Source organism: Diadema antillarum, unplaced genomic scaffold, assembly GCF_040938485.1.
Source record: "Diadema antillarum isolate AM-2024a unplaced genomic scaffold, OU_Dant_1.0 scf00000151, whole genome shotgun sequence".
In the NCBI taxonomy this organism is placed as follows: Eukaryota; Metazoa; Echinodermata; class Echinoidea; order Diadematoida; family Diadematidae; genus Diadema; species Diadema antillarum.
In genome coordinates, this window is record NW_027271040.1 from 365,549 (window position 1) to 388,421 (window position 22,873).

A 22,873-nucleotide genomic window follows, 5' to 3' on the forward strand; every position below is an offset into this window, starting at 1 on the left:
ATGACTTGGCAGATATATCCAGGATGCAAGAGTACAATTACAGAAGCCACTACCATGTATATCTCTTTTCCATATGTACGATAGTGTTTGCATGCCTATAAACAGCAAATCATCCACGCAGGCCATGTTCACATACAAGGCTTTGAACTATTAGCTAATTTGCATTGAATGCATGGCGTGGCCCTGATACAAACTGTATCTGTGGCCAATGAAGCGATCATCTCCCCAACGAAGCTCAACCGTAACACCACGAAGAGAGCAACGTACAGGGTACACACTCTCGTTCAGCTGAGAATAAGATTCACAGTTACATTGACTAGCATTCTTCTAATCTCACTGCATGTTATTAAACCATGTTGTAGGTTGCTGTATTTTTTTTTTTTTTTTTGGGGGGGGGGGGTATTGAAGTATTCATAAGTTGTAGAGCACATTAGCCTCTATATCATGGTCTCAATTTTAAATCATTTTCATTTTCAGTAAAATGTCAACAATTTTTAACAACAAGGGCACTTTTTTACTAGAGCTATATTTGGAAAAATGCTAATGAACCTACCCATTTTTGACTAAATACATGTTTTATTTCATGAAAATTGAGTGTTGCATTTCTATAAAACATTCAAATTATAGAACACATTAGCACCCTTTTGGTTGTCAGCTAATGATATGGAAAATTTTAGGGTGAAAGGAAGGGAGGATACACCACATAGTTGCTCATTTCTTGGTTTTCTTTTTTTTTCTCCCCTACCACATGGAGCTCCCTTGCCACTACATGTAACATTTTTGTCCCCTCCTGACGAGTTACATTCACGTTCTCTACACATTACATGACAAAACAAGTACGCAAATTAAATCAGGAAAGGCAATCTTAGAAGCTTTTGTGGCCCAGTGGTATAAGACCACAGACTCTCAAACTGAAGGCACACTTGTATGTGGTTCAAGTCCATCAGCAGCAGCGGTGGTAGTGGCAGTGAAGCACAGGAATTATGTTCATGCCCTTGTTCTTTGTTGGAAGTGGCTGAAAGATACATTTTTTTTGTCCCACGAAAGTTTGCTTTATAAATTTTGCATACTTCTGCTCAAGCCATATCAAACCAAACAGGCAATACTAATAAATGCAATACTATAAAAAATGATATTTTTGTATGAGTGATTTTTTTTTTTTGGTGCTGTTTTTTGGTGCCTTTTTTTCCAACATGTTTGAAAATGTAGATCAGCAGTTGCAATCTTACAAATTTCATTTGTACAGGGTAGACAAATTGAAGAAAAATTATACCTCGACACACCTACTGCATTGAATGCCTTGCCACACAATATAAAAGCACCTTGCATTGCATAAGCAAAAATACATAAATATGTGAAGTCATAAAAAGTACCTGAATGGTTCTATAAAGGCACAAAATCATTCTGAGGTGACTTTGTGTCTATTTGTATCCAAGTTATAACACTTCACATTTAAGAAGATTGCAATATTAGTGATGCTATCAGCAAAAGATGTCAAAATATAGACAATCTCAAGTAACACAACCTGAACAACATCGAGATACGTACAATTCTGTTAGTGACAGAAACCCCACTCCACATAAAGAGTTGACTGCAGTACGGTCTATGCAAAACAGAGTTATACACTGTTTGCATTTCAGTTTGACGTGACAGAATCTTATGAAATCTTGAAGTTTCATGTTTTCATGAAACAATATCTGATGCAGTGATGTTCATTCCTCAAACTGTTCACTGATTAAAAAATGAAATACGGTTCATTATTCCAAAGGTTTGTTATTATGAAACACACAAACTTTGTGGATACCTACTGCAGATATTCACTACTCCAAATTAAAGCAAAATTCAAAAAGAAAACTATAAAGCTTGGTTATCACCATGCCAACCTCGGACAATTATTTTCAGAAGTCTAATTAGCATAATTAGCTTATTGCCGTAATATGTGTTGCTAATCAAGCTAAATGCAGAAAGCCTGAATACCAAATTAAAACATTTTTTCAAGCGTTTTCTATGACAAGGAGTACATTCATGACACAAAGTTGTTGTTTTTTTCTCAAGTATTATGTACAATAATTTTCTCATGATTATCACATGAGGTACATTTGCAATTAGCATCTGCTGTACAATATAGACAGTGCAGTGCCCTGTACAAAAAATTACAATATTTTTCCTCTTTTTTGTTTTTGTTTTTGTTTTTGTTGAGTCATGAGCTAGATGGATAGCTTTGTTGCCATTTTGGCAACCTTGGGTAATTTTGTTGCACAAGTAAATCATATACATATTTAGTATAATGAGCTGATAGCCATCTAAAGTGGCATTTAAAGTGGTATTGATTTTCAATACCCATCTAAAACACCAAACAAAAAACCTTGTACAGTGCATTCCCATTCAAAATAAAGATATTCTTGTTACAAAGAAGAAGAAATTCATCTCCCATAGTTATCATTTATATATCTTTATATACTTTGCTGTTTGGTTATAACCAGATAGTTACAACAAAAAACTGCCAGTTCCAAGGACTTTGTTATACAAGTGGAGTCATCTGTATGTAACAATTTTTCCAGGTCATGTACATGACATATGACATCGTCTACTGGATTAAATGTGCAACAGCTGTTTTTGCATTAAAGACATAATTTGCCTTGTTTGAAAATATAAACTGGTGTCATAAATGAATTCATCGTCACAGAAAACCCTCAAAGTTGTGTTATTCATGTTCTTAGGCTTCCTAAATTAAAATTCACAACATACTATATATTGAATATAAACTATTTACATGATTAATGCTAGTCAGGTTACAAAAAAAAAAGAAGAAAAAGTTGCCACCAAACTGAATTAATTTCAAAACCCCACAAGAACAGATATCAACAACAAGAAGAAGACAATTGTACACCGTACTTAAAGAACTTTCCAGTTCAGTCAAGTTATATGGGACAGCCACTGGACTTTAGTCCACTGACTAAGGTGTGGCTTTTCACTATAAAACCAAACAGTGCATTGTTTGTAATTCAAATGAAAAGGCTAGCACACTTTTACAAGAATTTTTCGATAAAATGATATACATTGGGATCATTTACCATTAATAGTGATCATTATTTTAGAAATAATTTTTTTTTTTTGCATATTTTAAGTTTTTCAATGTTTAAGTTTAAGTTAATATTTTCAGTTTTAGTTAAGTGTATTTTGTAGGAGTTTCAATTTTCTTGTTGCTCTATATGAATTGATAATCATGATTGTATCTTTGATCTTTGTAAACATGTGCAATTCAGCTGCTGGCTGCGATACATGACTGAATAAAACCTTTATTGAATTGAATTGAAATGAATCATAAAATGATACTTAACTTCACAACAAGATACAAGTAGTCAAACATTTACGAAACAGCATCTGCCTCGGGAGATGTGATATTATGTTTTCATAGAGTACACGAGAGTCTCGTATGTTTATCGATTCTCTACCAGACATGATCGATAGAGTTTGGGCAGCTGTTTACCACATGCAGCTGTTCACTGGCCACACCCATATAAAAGGCAGCTTTAGGATCTGCTCTCTTAGTGCTGTGATTTACCTTTACATCCAGGGTTGGGTTGGATGACATGGGTCTGTTTAAAAGAAAATCATGTCTCCCACATGCACAAAACAACTTTTTCTCTTTTTTGGCCTATTATCTGGAGTGTTGTCGACTAGCATGGCAGATCTAGATACACACATTTTCATGAACTGCACTTAGGTACTATTGTACCTGTGAAGAGTTTAAATACAAAAGCCAATACATCCATTTCTATCAACTTGAGATATCAACAAAAACGAAGAAAATATTAAAAATATGTGATGATTTCAATGATATCGTTAAAAAAAATAGTTTCTTGTTATGTAACAAGTGCAGGATATCATCGAAAAGGTTTGACTTTTCTCTATTTGATGACCAGATAGAATCTGCGAAAACCTTTATAGGATGGCATTTATATCTTTGCATTCAAAGTCTTCTTGTGTACCTGCAAACAAAACTGAACAGTCCACAACATCTAAATGTATTTTGTTCTAATTTGGCATAATTGTTCCCGCAACATTAATGCATGGGTAATCAATGTGTAATACCCTTTTGTTTGCCTGAAAAGACAAAGACCTCATGCTTGAAGATAAGAAAATCTAACCAGTGAATGCTTCCAGTAGACTATCAGCTATGTCTGTGCCTGCTCCCAATGTTCGATCGCAATGTCTAGGCATCCTCTTGTGTGATTAAGAAACATTGTATTAAAGTGGATACACCATTTTATGCATGGCAGGGGATTTTGTAAATATTGTAACAATTTAAGTATTTCACTAACTATATAAACACTATAAAGTTCAGTAAAGTTCAATGACATTTATTTCCAGCAAACAATACATAAGTACATACAACAAAGTAATCATTTCTAATTCAATGGGCTCTCACCTCCAGAGTACAAAACTTGTGGGGAGTGCATGTGCCCTAGACATTATGCATACAATGCAGTAACACATGAAATTACGATAGATGAATACAAAGCAGAGGTAAGGGACTGGGACAAGGACATGGACGAGGCAAAAGACAGAAATACACTTTGACATTGGCGGGGACATGAACATAAACTTGATCCATGACAATAACAAGATCAGAGACATGAGACATAACATGCCATGAACACCATCATGACCTATTAAACATAGCTGCATCTCAAGTCAAATACCCAAATCCTAACCCAGCATTTACATGCACCTACAGACTGTACAGGACTCAATACCACATTATCCTCAAACTTGGTTTACTCATTAAACCATTCATATTTATCTCTAAAACTATCAACGCTACACCTGACTGGTGTTTAATGCTTTTCCTCACACCTCATCATTAAGAAATGAAATAAATATTTAAAATCATAAATGGGTATGTCTTTGAACACTTTTTTAAAACTTCAATCTTTCAAATTCAAATCTCAGATTTACATAGAAATGTGACCCGCTACAACAAAAGGATCCTAAAGACGCTGGCGGGTGAGCCGAGAAAATCGAGTTTGAAGTCAGATTACTAAAATCTGTCAAAACGTTCAGATTTCTGTTTTACATAATTTTGTAGTCTAATGTATCTTCTATCATCTGCCGAAATTGCGAAGCTAAATGATTAAAGGAAAGGCCTGAAAATAGCATTTTTCTGGGCCATGCTTGGCTCGCCCGTCAGTGACTTTAGGATCCTTTTGTTGTAGCGGGTCACAAATATGTTCTTTTTGTTTTCAGCAAATGCCAGATTCCCAGCTTTGCCCTTTGACCCCAAACATTTTTGACCCGACATCACCAGGTCTATGGGAAATCAGTCAATTTCTCTTTTGTTTGGTTTTGTATTGTACTGTCACAAATAGAAACTTGTAGATTGGGTGATCTGACATTTTTATTTCATTTTTTTTTGGGGGGGGGGGGAGGGGGCGAGAGGAAAGGAAAGGAAAAGTAGTAACTTGAAATAACCCAATAATGTAGCAAAAAAGAGAGAAAGAAACATGCGCAATTTTATGGTATGCCATGTTATATACAGAAAGCATGATCTTAAAGATTTCTGGGATACCAGACAGATGCATTATGAGACTGCCATATTAAGTCTGAACCCTGATTGAATGCCCTATAGCTTATCCAGCAGCATAAGAGTTGTGCACACTGGGGATTTTGGGCAAAGCTATTCCAAAGCCATACGGTATCTAACATGATGGAACAGCAAGCACTGGTTTGTGGACTCCAAACAGTGCTGCAGGTTTGTGCACATACATTGTAGGAGATGGGTATTAAACGCCAGTTAAGTGCTTGAAACAAAGCATAACGTTGACATTTAAAAGGCAGTGAGAGTAAAAGACAATAAAAAGCTGACCAAGGAAACTTTAGTCATTTGTATACAAGAAAATGAAAGGAAACTACCAGCAGAGAGAGAGAAAAAAAAATGACGAAGGGTTTTACAGAAAAAGTGATACCATGCAGCAAAGACAGATTTCAAAAGAAAGAAAAGACTCACACTTTTTGTGAGGTAACACTTATCTTTGAACACTTTGAAAAATTTTTATTTGCAACAATTTTAGAATGTCATTGTGTACATCTTTTTAGGTGATCCGAGTATTTTATATTCAGATTTCTACTGTAAATGCTGAAGATTTGCGGAACATTAATTGTCGCGTATGTCACGCTTCTTCTCGCTAGTACAAATTCAAGAACCTGCAAATATGTCCTGGAGCCGCTAAGCACAAAAAATAAATCACTTTAAGAAAATACTGATGTCTGTGGTACGTCAAATTAAGGGAGGAGGTGGATTACAGATGGAGAGACTGCACTATTAACTAAAAGCCAGCACTATGAATAATATCTCTCAATATAACTTGATGTCTTTGAGCATTTGGGTGATCAATACAGGATATTTATTCTTATGATGACAAGACAAAAACTTTGCAGCCTGTATGATGAAGACTAATGATTGATGCAAACTCTATTGTTGTAATGTTAGGAATGTGAAAATAAGTAGCACTAGTCTTTCCTCTTTTTGTTTGTTTTTTTCCCCTAAAAAAACCTTCTGAGAACTGTTTCAAGAATCTCTACAGGGCCTGCACAAGCTCACAGAGGCAGCTATGGTACATTGTACAGGTCTTCATATATACACAGAATATGAAGCCTTGTGACTTTGTTCCTATCAAAAGCAGAAATTCTTTGCAACAGTAGCTTTTGAATCTATATGGGCTACCTGTAGCCTGTGTGACATACAATTGTAATTGGGCATGTGGTAGAAAAATTTCATGAGATCGAAGCCCAGCACATTTTAGTAACATTTAGATGGCGATTAAATTGTGAGACAAAATAGGGCATGGTCACCTTGACATCAATCAACAGAAGTTTGTATTGTTTGTTTTTGTTTGTTTGTTCATTTTCCATAAAAGATGGCTGGATAGCTCACATTCAGCTGCACCAGCTGGTCTTCCAGTTGGATGTACAGGCGGGACCACTTCACTGGGTTATGCAGCCTGCTCTTTGCGATGAATGAATGAAGCAGAATTGTTAAATGTAATGAATGAAGCAGAATCTTTTACATGCTTGAGTTGTGACTACCTCACACACAGGACCTCCATTTTATGCCCTATCCGAGGAACAGAGTATTTTGTCTCTTACTACAGTAGAGGGGACTATATGATTACACACAACACTGCTCAGTTAGACTTGGGAATCGAACCTGGGTCATTTGGATCTGATGGAGGCAGATGCACTACCAACTGAGCCAACTTGCCACCTAGCTAATATTGCTGCTTTGACTCAAGTCACATCTATACTTGGGCTTGGTTTCCTTTAAAACCTATTGAGGACAGACTGATTTTTTTTGCTACAACATGCATTTCCCCTAGACCCTTGCTCGAATATACTCGGGACTCGCCCTCAATGGGTTAAACTGCAGCTGAGGAACTTATCGTCGCTGGGGCGACAAGACCTCGTATCTCCAAAATGTCAAATGTTCAGGAGAGCCAAAAAACATGGCGGTCAAAGCACTATAGCGAATGGGATAGCCTTCCCTTTGACAAGTCGTGTTGGCTTCATGTTTCGGGTATGACAGTTAGGATTTGGACAGGACATCCCTTAACCAATTACTTGACCATGAATCCAAAAAAGTCATTTTCACAAAAATTTCAGATACAACGTCTTGTCATCCCAGCGACGTTATATCCTTTAAGTTCTCCATGTAATCTAGAACATGGGGTGGATCTCTAATGCCCTTGGATTATCAAACACCTACTGAATCATGAGGACTTGATGTCATCAGCTATATCATTAAATATTGAATAAAACACTTATTTACCTATTCCACTCAGCATAGTTACAAGTTGATCAATATGATGGGATCCTGAAACCACTCAGTTCAGTCACTATACTCCCTCCCCCCCCCTACTAACACATGTGTAGGTCTGCACTATTAAACACCCCATGCTTTGAATAAATGATAAGTTCTCCATAATTTGGTTGATTGAAAAAGCACACATGGGTAGTCATGTCACAATTCCTTTGCTCATATTGTATGAACCTACATTGTATTTAAGCAACTTTTGCATGCCCTTTAAAATGCAAATGTCCCTTGATTTTTTTCAGTCGCTTTTGCTATGTCAGGCATGAAACATTGTCATCACACCACTTTTTTTTTTTTTGGGGGGGGGGCTGTTTTATGTTTTTCAACAACAAAAAAGGGTTACTTTGATTGTTTATGCAGTAAATAACAGAAACAACTGCAGGAAATGCGGAATTACAGATGCTAGTAAATAAATACTTAAAATAATTAGGGCATGTATCCGCCTCCTTCCCCCGGTAGTAAGTTGGCCAATGCGAATGCAGCTATCAAAACAATGAACTCATAGTTAGGTTTTACCTTTGTGAGAACTAGTGAAATACTTTATCTAAATATTTCAAGTAAATTGACATTGATCTTCATGCAAATGCTTGTATGCATGAAGTGAAAGTTATGCAATGCACTGGTCTTCACGATATACATTATCATCCATTGTAGCTTGTAACCTATTGAACTACTGTCTTCAAAAGTCCTATCAAAAGTCATATCCAATTATATTAAAGCATTGTGCAAAAGTAACTCGTAGTTGGGAGCTACAGTTGTAATCTGCCTAGCATCGATGCGATCTATCGTCAATGATAGCATGACCATAAGAACATGGCTTACATTTACAGCATAATGGCAGATTTATGACATTATCACAACTTTTTTCTTCTTTTAGGGAAATTTGAGAAATTGTACACAGAAAAAACAAAAATTGAATAAAAATTGAGCTGCCTACCTGTGCAAACATTTGTTAATTAAAAGCATTCATTTCATGCTGTTCCATTTAACCCTATAAAAGCATTAATGGTAAGACCATAATATCTCATAAACCATCCTCCAAGCCTAAATCAAAGTTACACTTTAATTTATCTGTAACATATTTAATCATTAGACACTATTATGCTGTCTAATGCTGCCCATTTTCTTTTTTCCCCTCTCTTTCAAGGCTGTCGTTTCTTCAAGCTATGCTTATTTGACGACAGTCTTCTGCATTCACACTCCCAATACATGTGTCATAATTCAGTCAGATCATTTGATTCACTTTTTCCCCGAGTGGTTCCCAATTGAAGTGTTCTCTTATTCTTTTCTTTAATCTTTACATGTATATCTCAGTTCTTTATTTGGATGTACACACTGTATGTTCTATTGTCTTGCAAACAAAAAGACATGACTGTATTTCATTTGTAACATATATTCGATAGAGAAAATTCCTAATAAATTCATTTGAATTGAATTGAAAAAAATTTCTGTACCTTTAATGGAAGGCTAGCCAGACATCTGAATTCATACATACTGATGATCCTACCCTGCAAGTTCTCAACTCAACCTTGAATGTATGATAATGTGATGAGGGAAGAATGTATCATGAGTGGGTTACAATTAGAGGCTTTACTTCGCTAAAAGCTTCCAATCGAATGGCTACTGTCATGTCTCGTATTCATTATCTTTAGATTGCTTCAATCAAATGTGTTTAACATGTGGCCAGGTTCCCTCTTCATTAATGACTTCTGCTCAGCTGCATACATAGAGAATGTTTCATCGCAGAAATGGGACACACCCTGAGGGAAATACAACCAAACTCTCATTAAGCTAGCGTGGAGGAGTCTGGGAATAATTACAATGTATTTCATCCACGTAGCTTTGCCGATTGAGGCCAGTTTTCTTCCGAGATGCGATCCATACTGATTAGCATTAGCTGAGAGAGCTTGCTTATTATCTTGGCAAAAGAGAAGTGAGAGAAGGACTTGGATTTTTATCAGTATTCATCACAGTGTTGGTGACAACTTTAATACAAACAGCCATCTTATTCCCAGGTGCACAAGCTAACTGATTATGAGCATTTACATACAATTGTACACCACTTACATGTTACTCTTCATTTCTGCACTGATAATACAAACTGGTAGCAAAAAAAAAAAAAAGAGTATGGAGGTTTACACTTTCACTTCACTTCCTTTCATTAATTTCATTTTCATTTTCAACAAAGAATGTCAGTGTGAAAACACTTATCATTCCTTTGCCATTATGTACAAGTATCAAATTTTGTATGTGTGCATAAAATCTATTAAAAGAAATTGAATTGAATAATGATAATGTTGGCAATAAAGGACTGAGCCAGCTGACTCAGAAGTATTTGATTTGCACAAAGAGCAGGGTTTTGATTGCAGTGGCATGGCATTAACTGCTAGCTAGCTACATTTCAAATTGTGATACAAATGCTGTATTGCTGAATTTTCCCTTTGGCACGAGTCTGTTAAACATTAACCTTGTGAACATTAATCATTGAACAAACCCTCCACTTTACAAAGAGTTGATAGGAATAGAATAACTTATAATAAATGATAAAATAACATACAGCAAAAGAAATTCTATTCCTGCAGATGTCTGCATTTCTCTTGAGCTGTAGACTCTGGCAAGTTCACATCAGGTCTGGATTTCACACTCTCAAAACTCTAATTGCACTATGAACAAAATAATGAACACTTATCATTATGCATGGGCTATACATGCACGGGCACTCACATTATTATTGTGTGATATCACATGCATCTAACCCTCATTGTGCTTTCTTCGCCGATAAACACAGATGTCTTTACCTCATCAATGAATAGAGATTACCTCATCCTAATTGTGTCACTATGCCATGGCCTTCCTGTAGGACTGAGGCAAACTGCTATTACACCCGAATGGACTTAATTGCCACAAACTAAAATACAACTACATCAACTTGTGGTAGATTATTGAATGCTGAAGAACAGGTGTGGCAAGTCTAGCCTAATGCCTGAGCACATTATATAGATGATGACTGGCGATGGCAGGGGAGGGAACGTACTGAATGTTCCACCCGAAGGGTTTAAAATGCTATTGAAGGGGGTTATAAGTCCCAAGACGAAGTCGATAGACTTATAGCCTTCCGAAATAGCATTTTAAACCCTGAGGGTGGAACGTTTGGTACATGTTCCCGACAACAAAAGTCATCATCTGCTACACATGTATGGGTTACTATAGTAGTCAAATCATACTTTCATACGCATTACAATAATTGGTCAGCTGCTTTTTCACATTGTACATATGGAATACGCAAATTTATCCTATTGATTGCGTGAAAAATATGATCGTTCAATCGTTTGGTACCGTTTGTCATTTGTTATGTGAAAATGTTTTCCCAATGGAGAACATTACAAAAATGTTCTGCCCAAGGGCGAACATAACCAATGTGCCTCCATCACGTGACTGTGTTTAGCCAATCACTAACCGGTATTTGACTAAAGGGTTAAGCAAGCCTGTGTGAATAAGTTTCCCTGACTAGGTAAGAGTGCTTGTGTGAGTGCATTTATGTCAACCTATGCATGTACAATTGGTAGTAAAGTACATAGGCCCTACTGGGAAGATACAGTCATTAAATCTTGTGAAGAAAAATTATACAAGTGGTCTTTAAAGGAATCATTTGAATTCATAAAACCCTAAAATGGTAAGAAGACAAGGTTTTTGATAATGTTGAGAACCAAAGGAGGATTCTAGAAGTGATCACATCTTCCTTTGCAAACATTGTAAAACCTTTGAGCTTTATCTCAGATAAAACCATGTCTTTTGGATGCATTTGCCTACATATTTTGAGTGCATTTGCCAACATCAAACGATTTGCCTAGATGTCAAACAAGAACACTTTCTGGATACTTGAAATGAAGTAGATTGTGTTGCCTTTAGCATTACAAAATAAAAGGGGTAAAAAGAGTAAAATCTGTCAGGTTATAACCTATCCTACTGCCTTGCATCATTCAGAGGGGTGCATGGCCTGTGCTACATGTATTAACTTACGCCTCAACAAAACTCTTCTAAATTGGGTTAAAGAATTTATGGAACAACGAACGGTCTTGACAGGATCATGGTAAGTGAAGGAGAAGTGCAAAAGGTTCCCTGGCCAAATTTTGACAAAATGCATTACATGCACAGCTGGATTTGAGATGCACTGTGTACATTACATATGTATGATGGCTTGAAACAAGACTAAATAGCCAATGGCAACTTCCAGTACTTTTTATTCAGATCCATTTGCAGGATTTATGTTTCTCATACTTAGCAAAGGATTGAACAGTATGTTGAACCCAAATATGAAGCACCATTTTTGTTTTTGAAAAGCAGGGAGGTAGAGTATTTACTACTTGCAAATTGCTAGTGTAATGCAGATATGTACAGTCCCTGTATCAACCATCTACAAAAAAGCCACTTATACTGAAAAGGGTACTCACTGCTAGATGAAATTTTAAAGGTAAGTTCTGAGGTTTTGATGCAATCAAATGGTAAGTCAAATTAAGCTTAAATTAAAAATAATCTAGGACAAAATGTATGTGGCCATTCATATTGTTTCCCTCTAGACATTTTAACATTATCATCTAACCTTTGACCCCATGGCCCAAATCTTTCCTCACAGAATCTATATAGTGCAGTAATTCATGTTTATGCATTGTACCTAAGTAAATTGTATTAAAAACAGAGTGATATTCAAGGCATGGAGAAAAAATAGTATGATTGCAGTATTTAATAGTGGATTTTTGAATTTCTACCTGAACTTCGACCCTTAACCTTTGATCCCATGACTCCCCAAATTCTCAAGAGAATCACTGTTAGGCAGTACATGCATCCAGTTTAGTGAAGATAACATGAGCCAATTCCAAGATATAGAGAAAAGGTTAAATTTTCACTTGACCTTTGACCTTTGACCCCGTGGCCAAAAACCTTTCCCAAAAGAATCTTTACCTGAGATATGCTAAGTTTTATTAAAATACTTTCAGGGATTACAGAGATATGGGGGGGGGGGGGTAGTGATATGTTAAGAATTTGACCTTGACTTTTGACCTTAGATATTGAGCACATGCACCCAAAAGTTGATGGGCAAAAGTTTGTCCACTCATAAATACAACCAATTTTCATTTAAATACCTTAAGTTACAGTGTCCCAACAAAATCAATTATGGACAGAAGGGCCGATGCATGGAAAGCTGAATGGATGGACGACCTTAAAACATAATGCCTCCAGTCCAATGACACTTTGTGGAGGAGGCATAACAAAAAAGGAGAAAAGAAATTTCCATCAGCATCTAATTATCTTTGCAATATTCTTTCATTTGCCACTCACATATTATATTTGTCAATATTTGTTGACTCTCTGTTTCAACATTATGTGAACGTGGGGCATTCCCTGCTTCAAATTAAATTTCTTATGACATGGGCCTTCCACAAAAGAGGAGAGGAATGACAAAATGAAGAGGAAGAGGATGAGAACAAGAAAGAGACAGAGAGACAGAGAAAGAGAAGACATAATCTTTACTTTAATTCATTCAGATGAAAGACAGAGCCAAACACCCTGTCTTACACAACAGACTTAACAAAGGGATGTTAAGTCATTGTTAAAGGGATGGTGTAGTTTTGGTTGAGATGGGAATTCATGTTTAAACTTTCTGTGGGAAAATTTGGAAGCACTTATACAAAATATTAAAGAGCATACAAATCTAAGAGGAATTAAAAGTTTACTTGATGTAAATCGGTTTGGAAATTGCAGAGATATCCCAAAACAAACAGGTCCTAATAAGAGGTAGGGCCCACCTTTTATTAGGAACATTTTGTTTTACTTTGTTTTGGATATCCCAACCATTTAAAAACAAATTTTCATCAATTAAACTTTGAATTCTTAGATTTGTACACTCTATTAGAAGAGGCTTCTAATTATCTCAGAGAAAGTTAAAACTTGAATACCTATCTCAACCAAAACTATACCATCCCTTTGAATATATTCTGTATACCTAGTCAACATACCAAATCACCATACAAAGTCATACAAAATATCTGTGCATTCATCCGTGAATATTAGACAGAAAGAAAGAAAGAAGGTGAAAAATTGAGTACTGATAATGTGATCCAGGCAGTATTCAAACTATAAGATGCAGGCAATATTATTCAAACTATAAGGTGGAGGCAATATTCAAACTATAAAGGTGCAGGCAATATTCAAACTATAAAGATGCATGCAATATTCAAACTATAAGGCGCAGGCAGAAAGAGTGAAAAGGTGCAATCTCCCCTTATTCTCTCTCCATCAAGCCCGATATTCCTCAATCCCTACAGCTCTAATCAAACCATTCATCCGTGATATTAGTACAGGTCCGATTTAACACGCTGCCCAGGAACCAGCCAGCTGGGATCTCTGGTAAACTCATCGCGCCGAGAGAAAGGTCAAGAAAAAAAGGCTGAGAAAGGTGTTTCATTAAACTACTGGCATTTCTTCACATTTCAGATCACGGATGTATGCTTCACCCTGCAGTCATGACTATAAATATCCATGATCTCCCTTTGTGTTTAAAAAAAAAGGATTTGTGTATGGGTGTGTGCTGGTTTTGGTCCGTGTGTGTGTGTCTGTCTGTCTGTGGGTAAATGGATCTTTTTCAACACTTAATCTAGCAATGGACTTTTCCTGACTGCTATTTCAGAAGTATTCTTTAGGCATGACATTTTGTTTTGTTTTGTTTTGGCTTTTTTTAAGCACAGTAGCAATGATACAAATCATTTTGGGAAGAACAATTATTGTTAGAAAGAAAAGTCTCCCTCCTCAAACTTCACTGCCAAATAATTGTTAATATTACATGACAACTCAACATTTTCTGCATATTAAGCAGAAGCATTGTTTTCATGCCAAACACTTGGCACTTATGATGCAATTCCTCTTTTGTCTCGGTTACCGGTTATTTTCCACCAGTTTTGTTTCCTGGATGAGTCTAAAAATGTAAAGAGGCTACATGTGCTAAAACTGATGTGTGACATGCTTTTTGATTATAAAGAAATTATCAATTCATCATGCACACTATGTAGCTCAATGGTTCCAGAGCAACAGACTTGCACAATATTCTACATTGTTTATATCCCAAGATTAATTGCTCCCCCCCCCCCCCAAAAAAAGGGCAAATTTAATACAGCAAGTAAATAAAAGCTAAGACATTGGATTTTTAGCCCATTATCATTACAAGTATTCCGGCTTCTACAAAATTTAAAGCCAAAAATGGCAATAATGTATTAATATACACGTATGTTTCAAAAATTCAGGCAAGATTTCCTTCGATTTGGTGATGATAGATTGCAACGGAGTATGCTATACATGCAGCTGTACAGTTCCTGATTTTAGACATATTTGAACCATATATGAATATGATACTCATTTTTATCATGACTAATTCGTTCTAATGATCAACTCAATTCATGTGTTAAAATTTCCTAAGCATGTCTTACATCCCTTGTAAATGGATTCTGTACAATAGTCTTGTTTGTTGATTTTATACTCATTACTTGATTCAGCCATAAATCTGACTTTTTTTTGCAAAGTCTTTGTCTTTCATGCAACTGTGTGTACAATTTACGTAGACTGTAGAGAATGCTAAGAGGAGTATACATGATGTCATGAACCACAAACATTCACCAGTGAGCGAATGAAAACGCAGCTTTCAGACACATGAATTCAATTTCCTCCTCAGACAAATTCACATCCTCCAGTGTTGATGAAGTTTTGTTGAATCATCATCCCGTCCTCCGACTACGAGAACATGCCGGCCTTGCATGGCCAAGTCCAAGTTCAGCAAAGCCTGATCAAGACACTCCAAGGGGGTATAGCGATACAGTAATAGCACTGGCTCTCCGGAGCAGTGCACACCACAGGGGGAGCAAATAATTGGATGAACTGCCAGAACTAATGCACATCAACCTTTAACCACTTCAAAACTACACAGATGTTCTCCTTCTGAAGAACTGGCACAGGCGATTTCTCTCCGTAAAGATCACTGAATGCTCTGAATGTGCCCCACTGAATCCAGCTCAAACTTTCCACATAGCACACACTGCTTTTTCTAAGTACAGCGTACACATAAAGGCATCATGTACATGTACAACACCCTAGACCATTATTGCCTTTGAAACCATTTGCAGTCTACAATATGACTACCACGTTCACAATGCTTTCAAGCAGAGAGAACCTACAGGATCCCTTTGATAGAGACACGCAGTACTGCAGAAGGATAATAGGGTCCAAAATTCAAAAGATGAACTACCCTTGACCCTTAATTCTTATGAAAGGTGTGTGCAATACACATATATTTGTTCAGTGCACCACACAAACAAACTGAATATGAAATATGTGATGATATGTGTGTAATGAATATGATACTACATTGAGCATGTGAAGCCAACAAGTTCTAGTATGACAGGCTTTTCTTTTATGAAGTAAAAATTTTAGAAAACGTAATCGATAACTAGTAAAACATCTTACTTTTTCACCATATCATCATAGCATTGTGATATATTATATCTTCCATTTTAACCAGTAGCACATGAAATGATTTAACTAAAAATGAAATAAAAGAGCACAGTTAAGTACCTGGTTCTGTGGAGAAAAAAAAAGAAAAAGACAAAAAGTTCCAGAGCTTGTTTATACATCAACTTTTACATACCATTAGTTCAACAAATTTCCATATTTTGCTAAAAATGTTGACAAAAGTCAACTTTACCGAAAATTTCAGTCAGTGGTACAAGTCGATGCCATTTCTTTGTGTGAAATGAAATACGCAGAGAACAAAATATATATATTTACAATTCCAAAGAAAATGAAGACTGCACTTCATATCACCCCACCCGAACAAACTTAAACTGGCAGAAATTGTACAAGCGATGTACTTGTACCTCTATCGACATACTTGTGACTCAACAAAACAGAAAAGAACCAGAACTGAAAGTACAGAATATCCAGCTGAGACGGGGCAATAGCATTGCTGTAGTTTGCAAGCCGCTTTAATATGAAGCTGCATTATACTTCCTGTTATGAATACTCTGGTCATGCTTTTACCTTAATGAGTAGTGACAAGACAAACAGCCCTAGTTATCTCTGACAATACCAAAGAGGTGGATCACTTTTTCCTCAAATGAAATTTTGAGCTGACTGACATAATTTCTGAAGTTTCAGGGGCACAGCATTGTACTGTCCATCAATTGAGATAATAGTAGCTTCCCAAAGAAGTTCAATTCTTGAGCCAATTCATAGTCACAATTAGGGCTCCAATTTTTAGGCTGTGCAGTTGTTCTTGGAAAATAAATCTACTCAATCTTTCCCTCTTTTGCTAACATTTCAACTTAATTGGTAATTTGAGATTTATGCAAAATATACAATCTTGCACATATACAATCTTGCACATAGTGGATTTATCTTCTGCCATTTGAGTGAAACCTTGTGAGACCAACAGGCATGTGTACTGTTTAGAAAAATCACTGTGCAATGGTTTTCACTGCAACAAATGCAGCCTCAGCACTTCCTTGTTACCGTAACATCCTATTCTTGGCAAGAATCTGCCTTTAACCTAATACCCTGTTTCCCTCAATCACAATCTTCAGGATTTTGACATCACTCGAATATACAGTATCCAGTACCTTGTCAAATGTGAAAAGGAAGATCAGAATTTGATTAAATTGGCCCAGGTTCCTGTTCACACCATGAGGCTCTGCTTGCATCACACATACACTTAAATGCATACATTCATAACTTCATATTCTTGGCATGAAAAGGATAACGTAATGCCACTATAAGTCTGTCCTGAGAATTTATATGGTAAAGGTAATACCATTCAATGTTCTTTTTCAGTTAAAATTGCCCTGGGACATACTTGTATTAGTAGCTCTACCAATTTTACATTTTGTATGGTACTTTAATACTGCAAATGACTTCCCTGTCAGAGGAAAATATAGAAAGTATGTCTATATGAAATTAACTTGTTAAGTTTCCCTTTAATACAAAATTATATGTTACATCTTAGAACTTTAAAGGGATCGTACAGTTTTGGTTGAGACCTAATTTCATGTCAACATTTTTTTTTTTTTTGGGGGGGGGGTGAAATAATGAGAAACCTCTTACAAAATATGAAAGAGCAAGTAATTCTATGAGGAATTCAACATTTATTTGATGAAAATTGGTTTTGAAATGGCTGAGACATCAAAAAAAGAGCGAATCTAATAAAGTGTGGGGCCAACACTTTATCACGATTGCTTTGTTTTACTTTGTTTTTGGATGTTTCAGTTATTCCAAACCTGATTTTCATCAAATAAACTTTTAATTCCTCTTAAGATGGTATGCTCTGTACTATATATCACAAGTGTTTTCTTTGTATCTCGCAAAAAGTTAAAGCCCAATTCTCATCTCCGCCAATACTGTACCATCCCTAGTTTCATCACTAGTTTCATGATCAGCTGTATCAAAATTGAAGTACACCATACTCCTAATTAGCATAGCAACTCCTATCATGCAATGGATGTTTCAGTTCTGGTTTCTATCTATTTTTAAGATCCTTCAGTTACTTGCTTTAATTACACTTTATGGTGCTTAATGTTACAGCTTAACGACTGATCTGCCTTCAGGTTCAATGACAGCTACATGTACAATGTATATTTGAGGAAACCTTTCTTGCATTCTTTTATGCGGCATCACTTGTATCATGTGTTTCTGCATTGTGAGTAATGACCTTATCCCTTGAAACTTCCTCCTGAATCTTTAACTCAAAAGCCCTCTTGCAATCAGTGACAACCAGATATAATACTGACTAATTGTTTTTTACATGATAGTAAGCATGCTTTAAAAAACTGACATTATATTTCATTTGTATATGTTCGAATAAGTATCTGCTTTTGATATTTTGCATGCTATATTGTTCTTTTGTGTTACTGTTCAAAGTTCATTTTAATAATTATCACTAGATGTTAGTGTTGATTAACGTTAGTATTGATTATTTTTCTATAAAAATCAAAGGAACTATACCATTGACGCTTATAATATATTTCGAATGCTAATTGACTAATTGAATGATTTTTTACTGTTTACTTGGCCTCTGTTTAACTTATCCAATCTGATATTTCACATCTTTTGAGTCAACGTACGTTTCAACCAACATTACTTTTTTTTTGATGCCTCACCCGATATCCATTATTTTTTTTTATTTGTCTTTGTGAATGTATTTTGTATGTCTGTACGCATGTATGTTTTTAATTTTTAGTCGCTTTTATGTTGTATATTATATCATTGTTTATGTTTATTATACAGTTGCAATAGGGTGCACCTTACCCGACAAGCGTTTGCTTCTTTTAGGTGTCACCCAAATAAATCCTTGTAATATTTACCTTGTTTTATATCCGAAATAAATGTGAATTGAATTGAATGGAACTGAATTGATAAGGGAATGCAAGTCGTTCTGTGCACCAGTTGTACATGCGAAACACACAACAGGAAGAGGTTTACTACAGCAATCAGAATTGAAATAGGTTTCAAGTTTAATGTTTTTCATCGTATTAACATTTCAGACAGTGTACTCTGGTCATTCATCCATATCATGCCATTTGACATCTTTTTACCAGCAACCACATGGGGGGGGGGCACAAAAACAATCAGACATTTTGAAAAGAAAAAGAAATGGCTTGACAAGGCTAGAGAACTATTTATGATACCATGACTGAAAACTGATACATATAAAGGCTCAACAGCTGACACTAAAAGTGATGATGGCAGATAGTGCACAAATGCAGGAAATTGTAGAACTATTTTAAAAAGATTGTCTTTCCAAAATGACAACTCGGTCATACGCAGCAAGATGGACATCATTTTGTCTCGGACTAAAACTTGAGCCATTACCACAATAACACAGTTTGTTTTGCTGACATTCTTCTTTTGACAGAATTTCCTCCCCTCTCCCTCTCTCTCTACTTTTTACACTCTTTTTTCTCCGTAAGTTAAAGCAAATGTTCAATTAAATATTGTTTGTCAATTATCAGTATACATGATATTAAACTGTTGTGTGTTCTACAAAACAGTCTGCCTATAAACCATGCTAAATAATTAACAATTTAAGGAATTAATAGTGAACAAGAGCTTGTATTATGCTTGTATATAAAATCTAAATGATTATCAACCTCAGATTAGGGTTCGAGTTATTTACCTCTAGAAAGTTCTATGTAAACTTATCAATAATGATTCAGAGTTCTGGTAGAATTATTCCCATTCTTGCCAGGGGGAAGGGGCACATACATACAGTTTTTTAAGGTCTTTAAAAAAGATCTAATCCAAGACTCTTCCACTGGAGATTCTTTCTGTCAAAGTAGGAAGAACTAATTAGTAATACTTTTGACCCCCCCCCCCCCAAAAAAAAAAAAAACAAACAAACAAACAAACAAAAAGCAAAACCTTGCAAGGCCCCTGTCCCTGCTGTACACAACACCAAGTCATAACAACTTTTTGCACGCTTTTGACCATAAATAGATATAAAAATCTATTTCAAATGTTTCCTGCACACAACTTACTCTTTTTTTAACATTTTATTGCATATTTTATATTGCCTATTGATGGGAGGAAGTCTTGTACAAGTTAAAGAGACAAGAAAAAATCAAGAGTAGGAGATGGTCTAGTCTAGGTCACTAGGAGTCAAGACTATGAACTCTTTTAGACAGGACTGTTTCACACTCTAACAATAGGGTCTACATGGCTTGACTCAACTCCCTCAAGTTTGCCACTGTGGTAAAACCAAGGAAAAGTCAAGGTCTATAGAATCTAGAATCAAGATTCTCTATAACAGAGTCTATCATGCGTGATACCTCCTCAAAGTCCTTGGGTGAAACATTGACAAATGGTGTTCTACACAACTTGCCGACATCAATAGAAGCAGAGCGGGAGAAGTTGCAATCGGTTTATACAAATGTAACGTTATTAGACGCAGAGTCTACTAAAATCAAGATTCTAGTTCTGCGTTCAGTCCAGCACCTTGAGTCGTGTTGAAACCTTGCCCTTGACGAAGTCGGAGCGACAAGCGGGGAACGAATCGCTTTCGTTTCCAGCGCATAAACAACGCAATTTACAGTAATGTTACAGCGAACCCATGCAAAGGTCGAGACCTCCACGATCCCGAGAAATGTGGTGTGCAAAACATTCGTTTGTCGCCACCAAGGTTTCTGTGATTTCTGAGTGGAAGAGCACCTGGACTTGGTCGATCTTTTTTGGAGTTTATCTGGATCTTTTCATGAAATAGCTATCGCGTCTAGCTCAGTTATCGAACGAAAGATCAGTCTTAACAAGTCGTAACGTCAGAGCCAAAAAAGAGGGATTTCACGTAGATCTAAACAATGGACATCTGCAGGTCTGTAATTTGTAGAATATCGGAACAGCACGAGAAACGGAAAATTAGTATCTAGGGCCTATACTAACACTTGACAAATTTAGTAGAACTCTCTTGTCTTATAGCAAAAGGTCTCAGTTGCAACAATGAACTTGAAACTTACCGTCCGGAGACAACCTTCCATTGCGTTGAACAAACTACTTCAAATCGAGTAAAGTTTTAATCATCAACACTAATGCCATAGTATCTCGGTTTCTCTATTCTCTATTATGTCCAACAGCTGACAGTTCCATTTCAAAACAATATAATTTTTTTCCGTTTGATAAATGAAGGCATCGATACACTCTACCGCCGCAGACGGCGACGTCCAACATGTTAGGGACACACAGTTGACGGAGGAGAAGGGTATTCAACTTCACATGGCGCTGCTATGCAATGATGAAGTAGTCGACTATCAGTGCAGTGAAGATACGGTGTGCGCATGCAGACAGAAGTGTTCGTTCCTTGGTTCAGCCCCAAGACACAACAGTCAGGGCTGGTACAGCTCCTATTACTCTAGAAGAGTGCGCAAGTCTGCGACACAACATCAGCGGATAAACGGATAGCGATGTAACCTTGTGAACGCATCACACGCCCACCAGATGGGTATTTCCCACTTTCTCCGGAGTCAGCCAATAACAAATCACTCAACACCGCCCCCAAATCCAAGAACTATGATTCCCGGTACAAAACGCATGATGCGAGCATACGTGAGTTTCCCCCATTCGAGCTCAAACCATATCATTCATTCATCTTTTCACTCCGCAGATGGTATCAAAGTTGTGCAGAGTTAGCAAAGCACGGGAGCATTTGGCACACAGAGTGTCACCATTGATTTGTTAGAGGGTATTTTCGATGCATTCGCCCCAGAGCAAACAATTGGGGTCCAAAGGTATGGATAAAATCAATACTATTTCCGCGTTGTTCGCCTGGCCCAGCGAGAGCTAGGCATGCGGAGTAACTCGAGGACAATATTCAACCCACACTACTATTACACTTTGCAGCTGCAAAAAAAAAAGTTCCTCCTGTTGACCCGTTTTGTTCTTGTGATTCTAGGTTTTTCTGTTTATCTATCGGATTTCTTACCATATAATACTCATCTCTCAAAACACAGGTGCGATCATATCAAAGCAAAGATGCGCCGTATCTAATAACTGGTCGCGATTAAGGGAGGCTTTTATAGCAGCCAAGATAAACAATGAATGTTTATTGGGAGACTTTGATCGACTCAGGACTATATACCCCAGCCCCACCCTTCATCTCTTCCTCTACCCTCCTACCCCCCCCCCCTCTCTCTCTCTCTCTCTCCCTCTCTCTCTCTCTCTCTTTGCATGTCTGTCTGTATTTCTGCCTGTCTGTCTGTCTGTCTATCTGTCTGGGCTCTCTCAAACAAAAATCTACACGAAACAGGGGCGGATCCAGGGAGGACCGCAACCAGCGCACGCCCCCTTTATTTTTTGTTGAAAAAAGAAATAAAAAGAAATAAATGGGGGGAGGGGTGCGTGCGCCCCCCTTTAATTTTGTAAACGCGCCCCCTCTTTACGGAATTCCTGGATCCCCCCGCGAAAACCCACCACGTTTGC

At 36.8% G+C, this 22,873-nt stretch overlaps 1 protein-coding gene across 3 annotated transcripts in view; it reads right to left on the reverse strand.

The window, feature by feature from the left end:
• Positions 1 to 22,873, reverse strand: part of LOC139721900 (alpha-N-acetyl-neuraminyl-2,3-beta-galactosyl-1,3-N-acetyl-galactosaminide alpha-2,6-sialyltransferase-like) — a 55,692-nt gene that overhangs the window by 15,216 nt on the left and 17,603 nt on the right. For 2 of the 3 annotated variants that reach the window (XM_071633227.1, XM_071633225.1), the window contains exon 1: positions 21,415 to 21,555. The exons of the other annotated variant lie outside the window; for it this stretch is intronic. In XM_071633227.1, coding sequence (XP_071489328.1) covers positions 21,415 to 21,435 — 21 coding nt within the window. In that variant the 5' untranslated portion in view covers positions 21,436 to 21,555. Of the gene's footprint in view, positions 1 to 21,414; positions 21,556 to 22,873 lie in introns of those variants that run through there. 3 annotated transcript variants of the gene reach the window in all.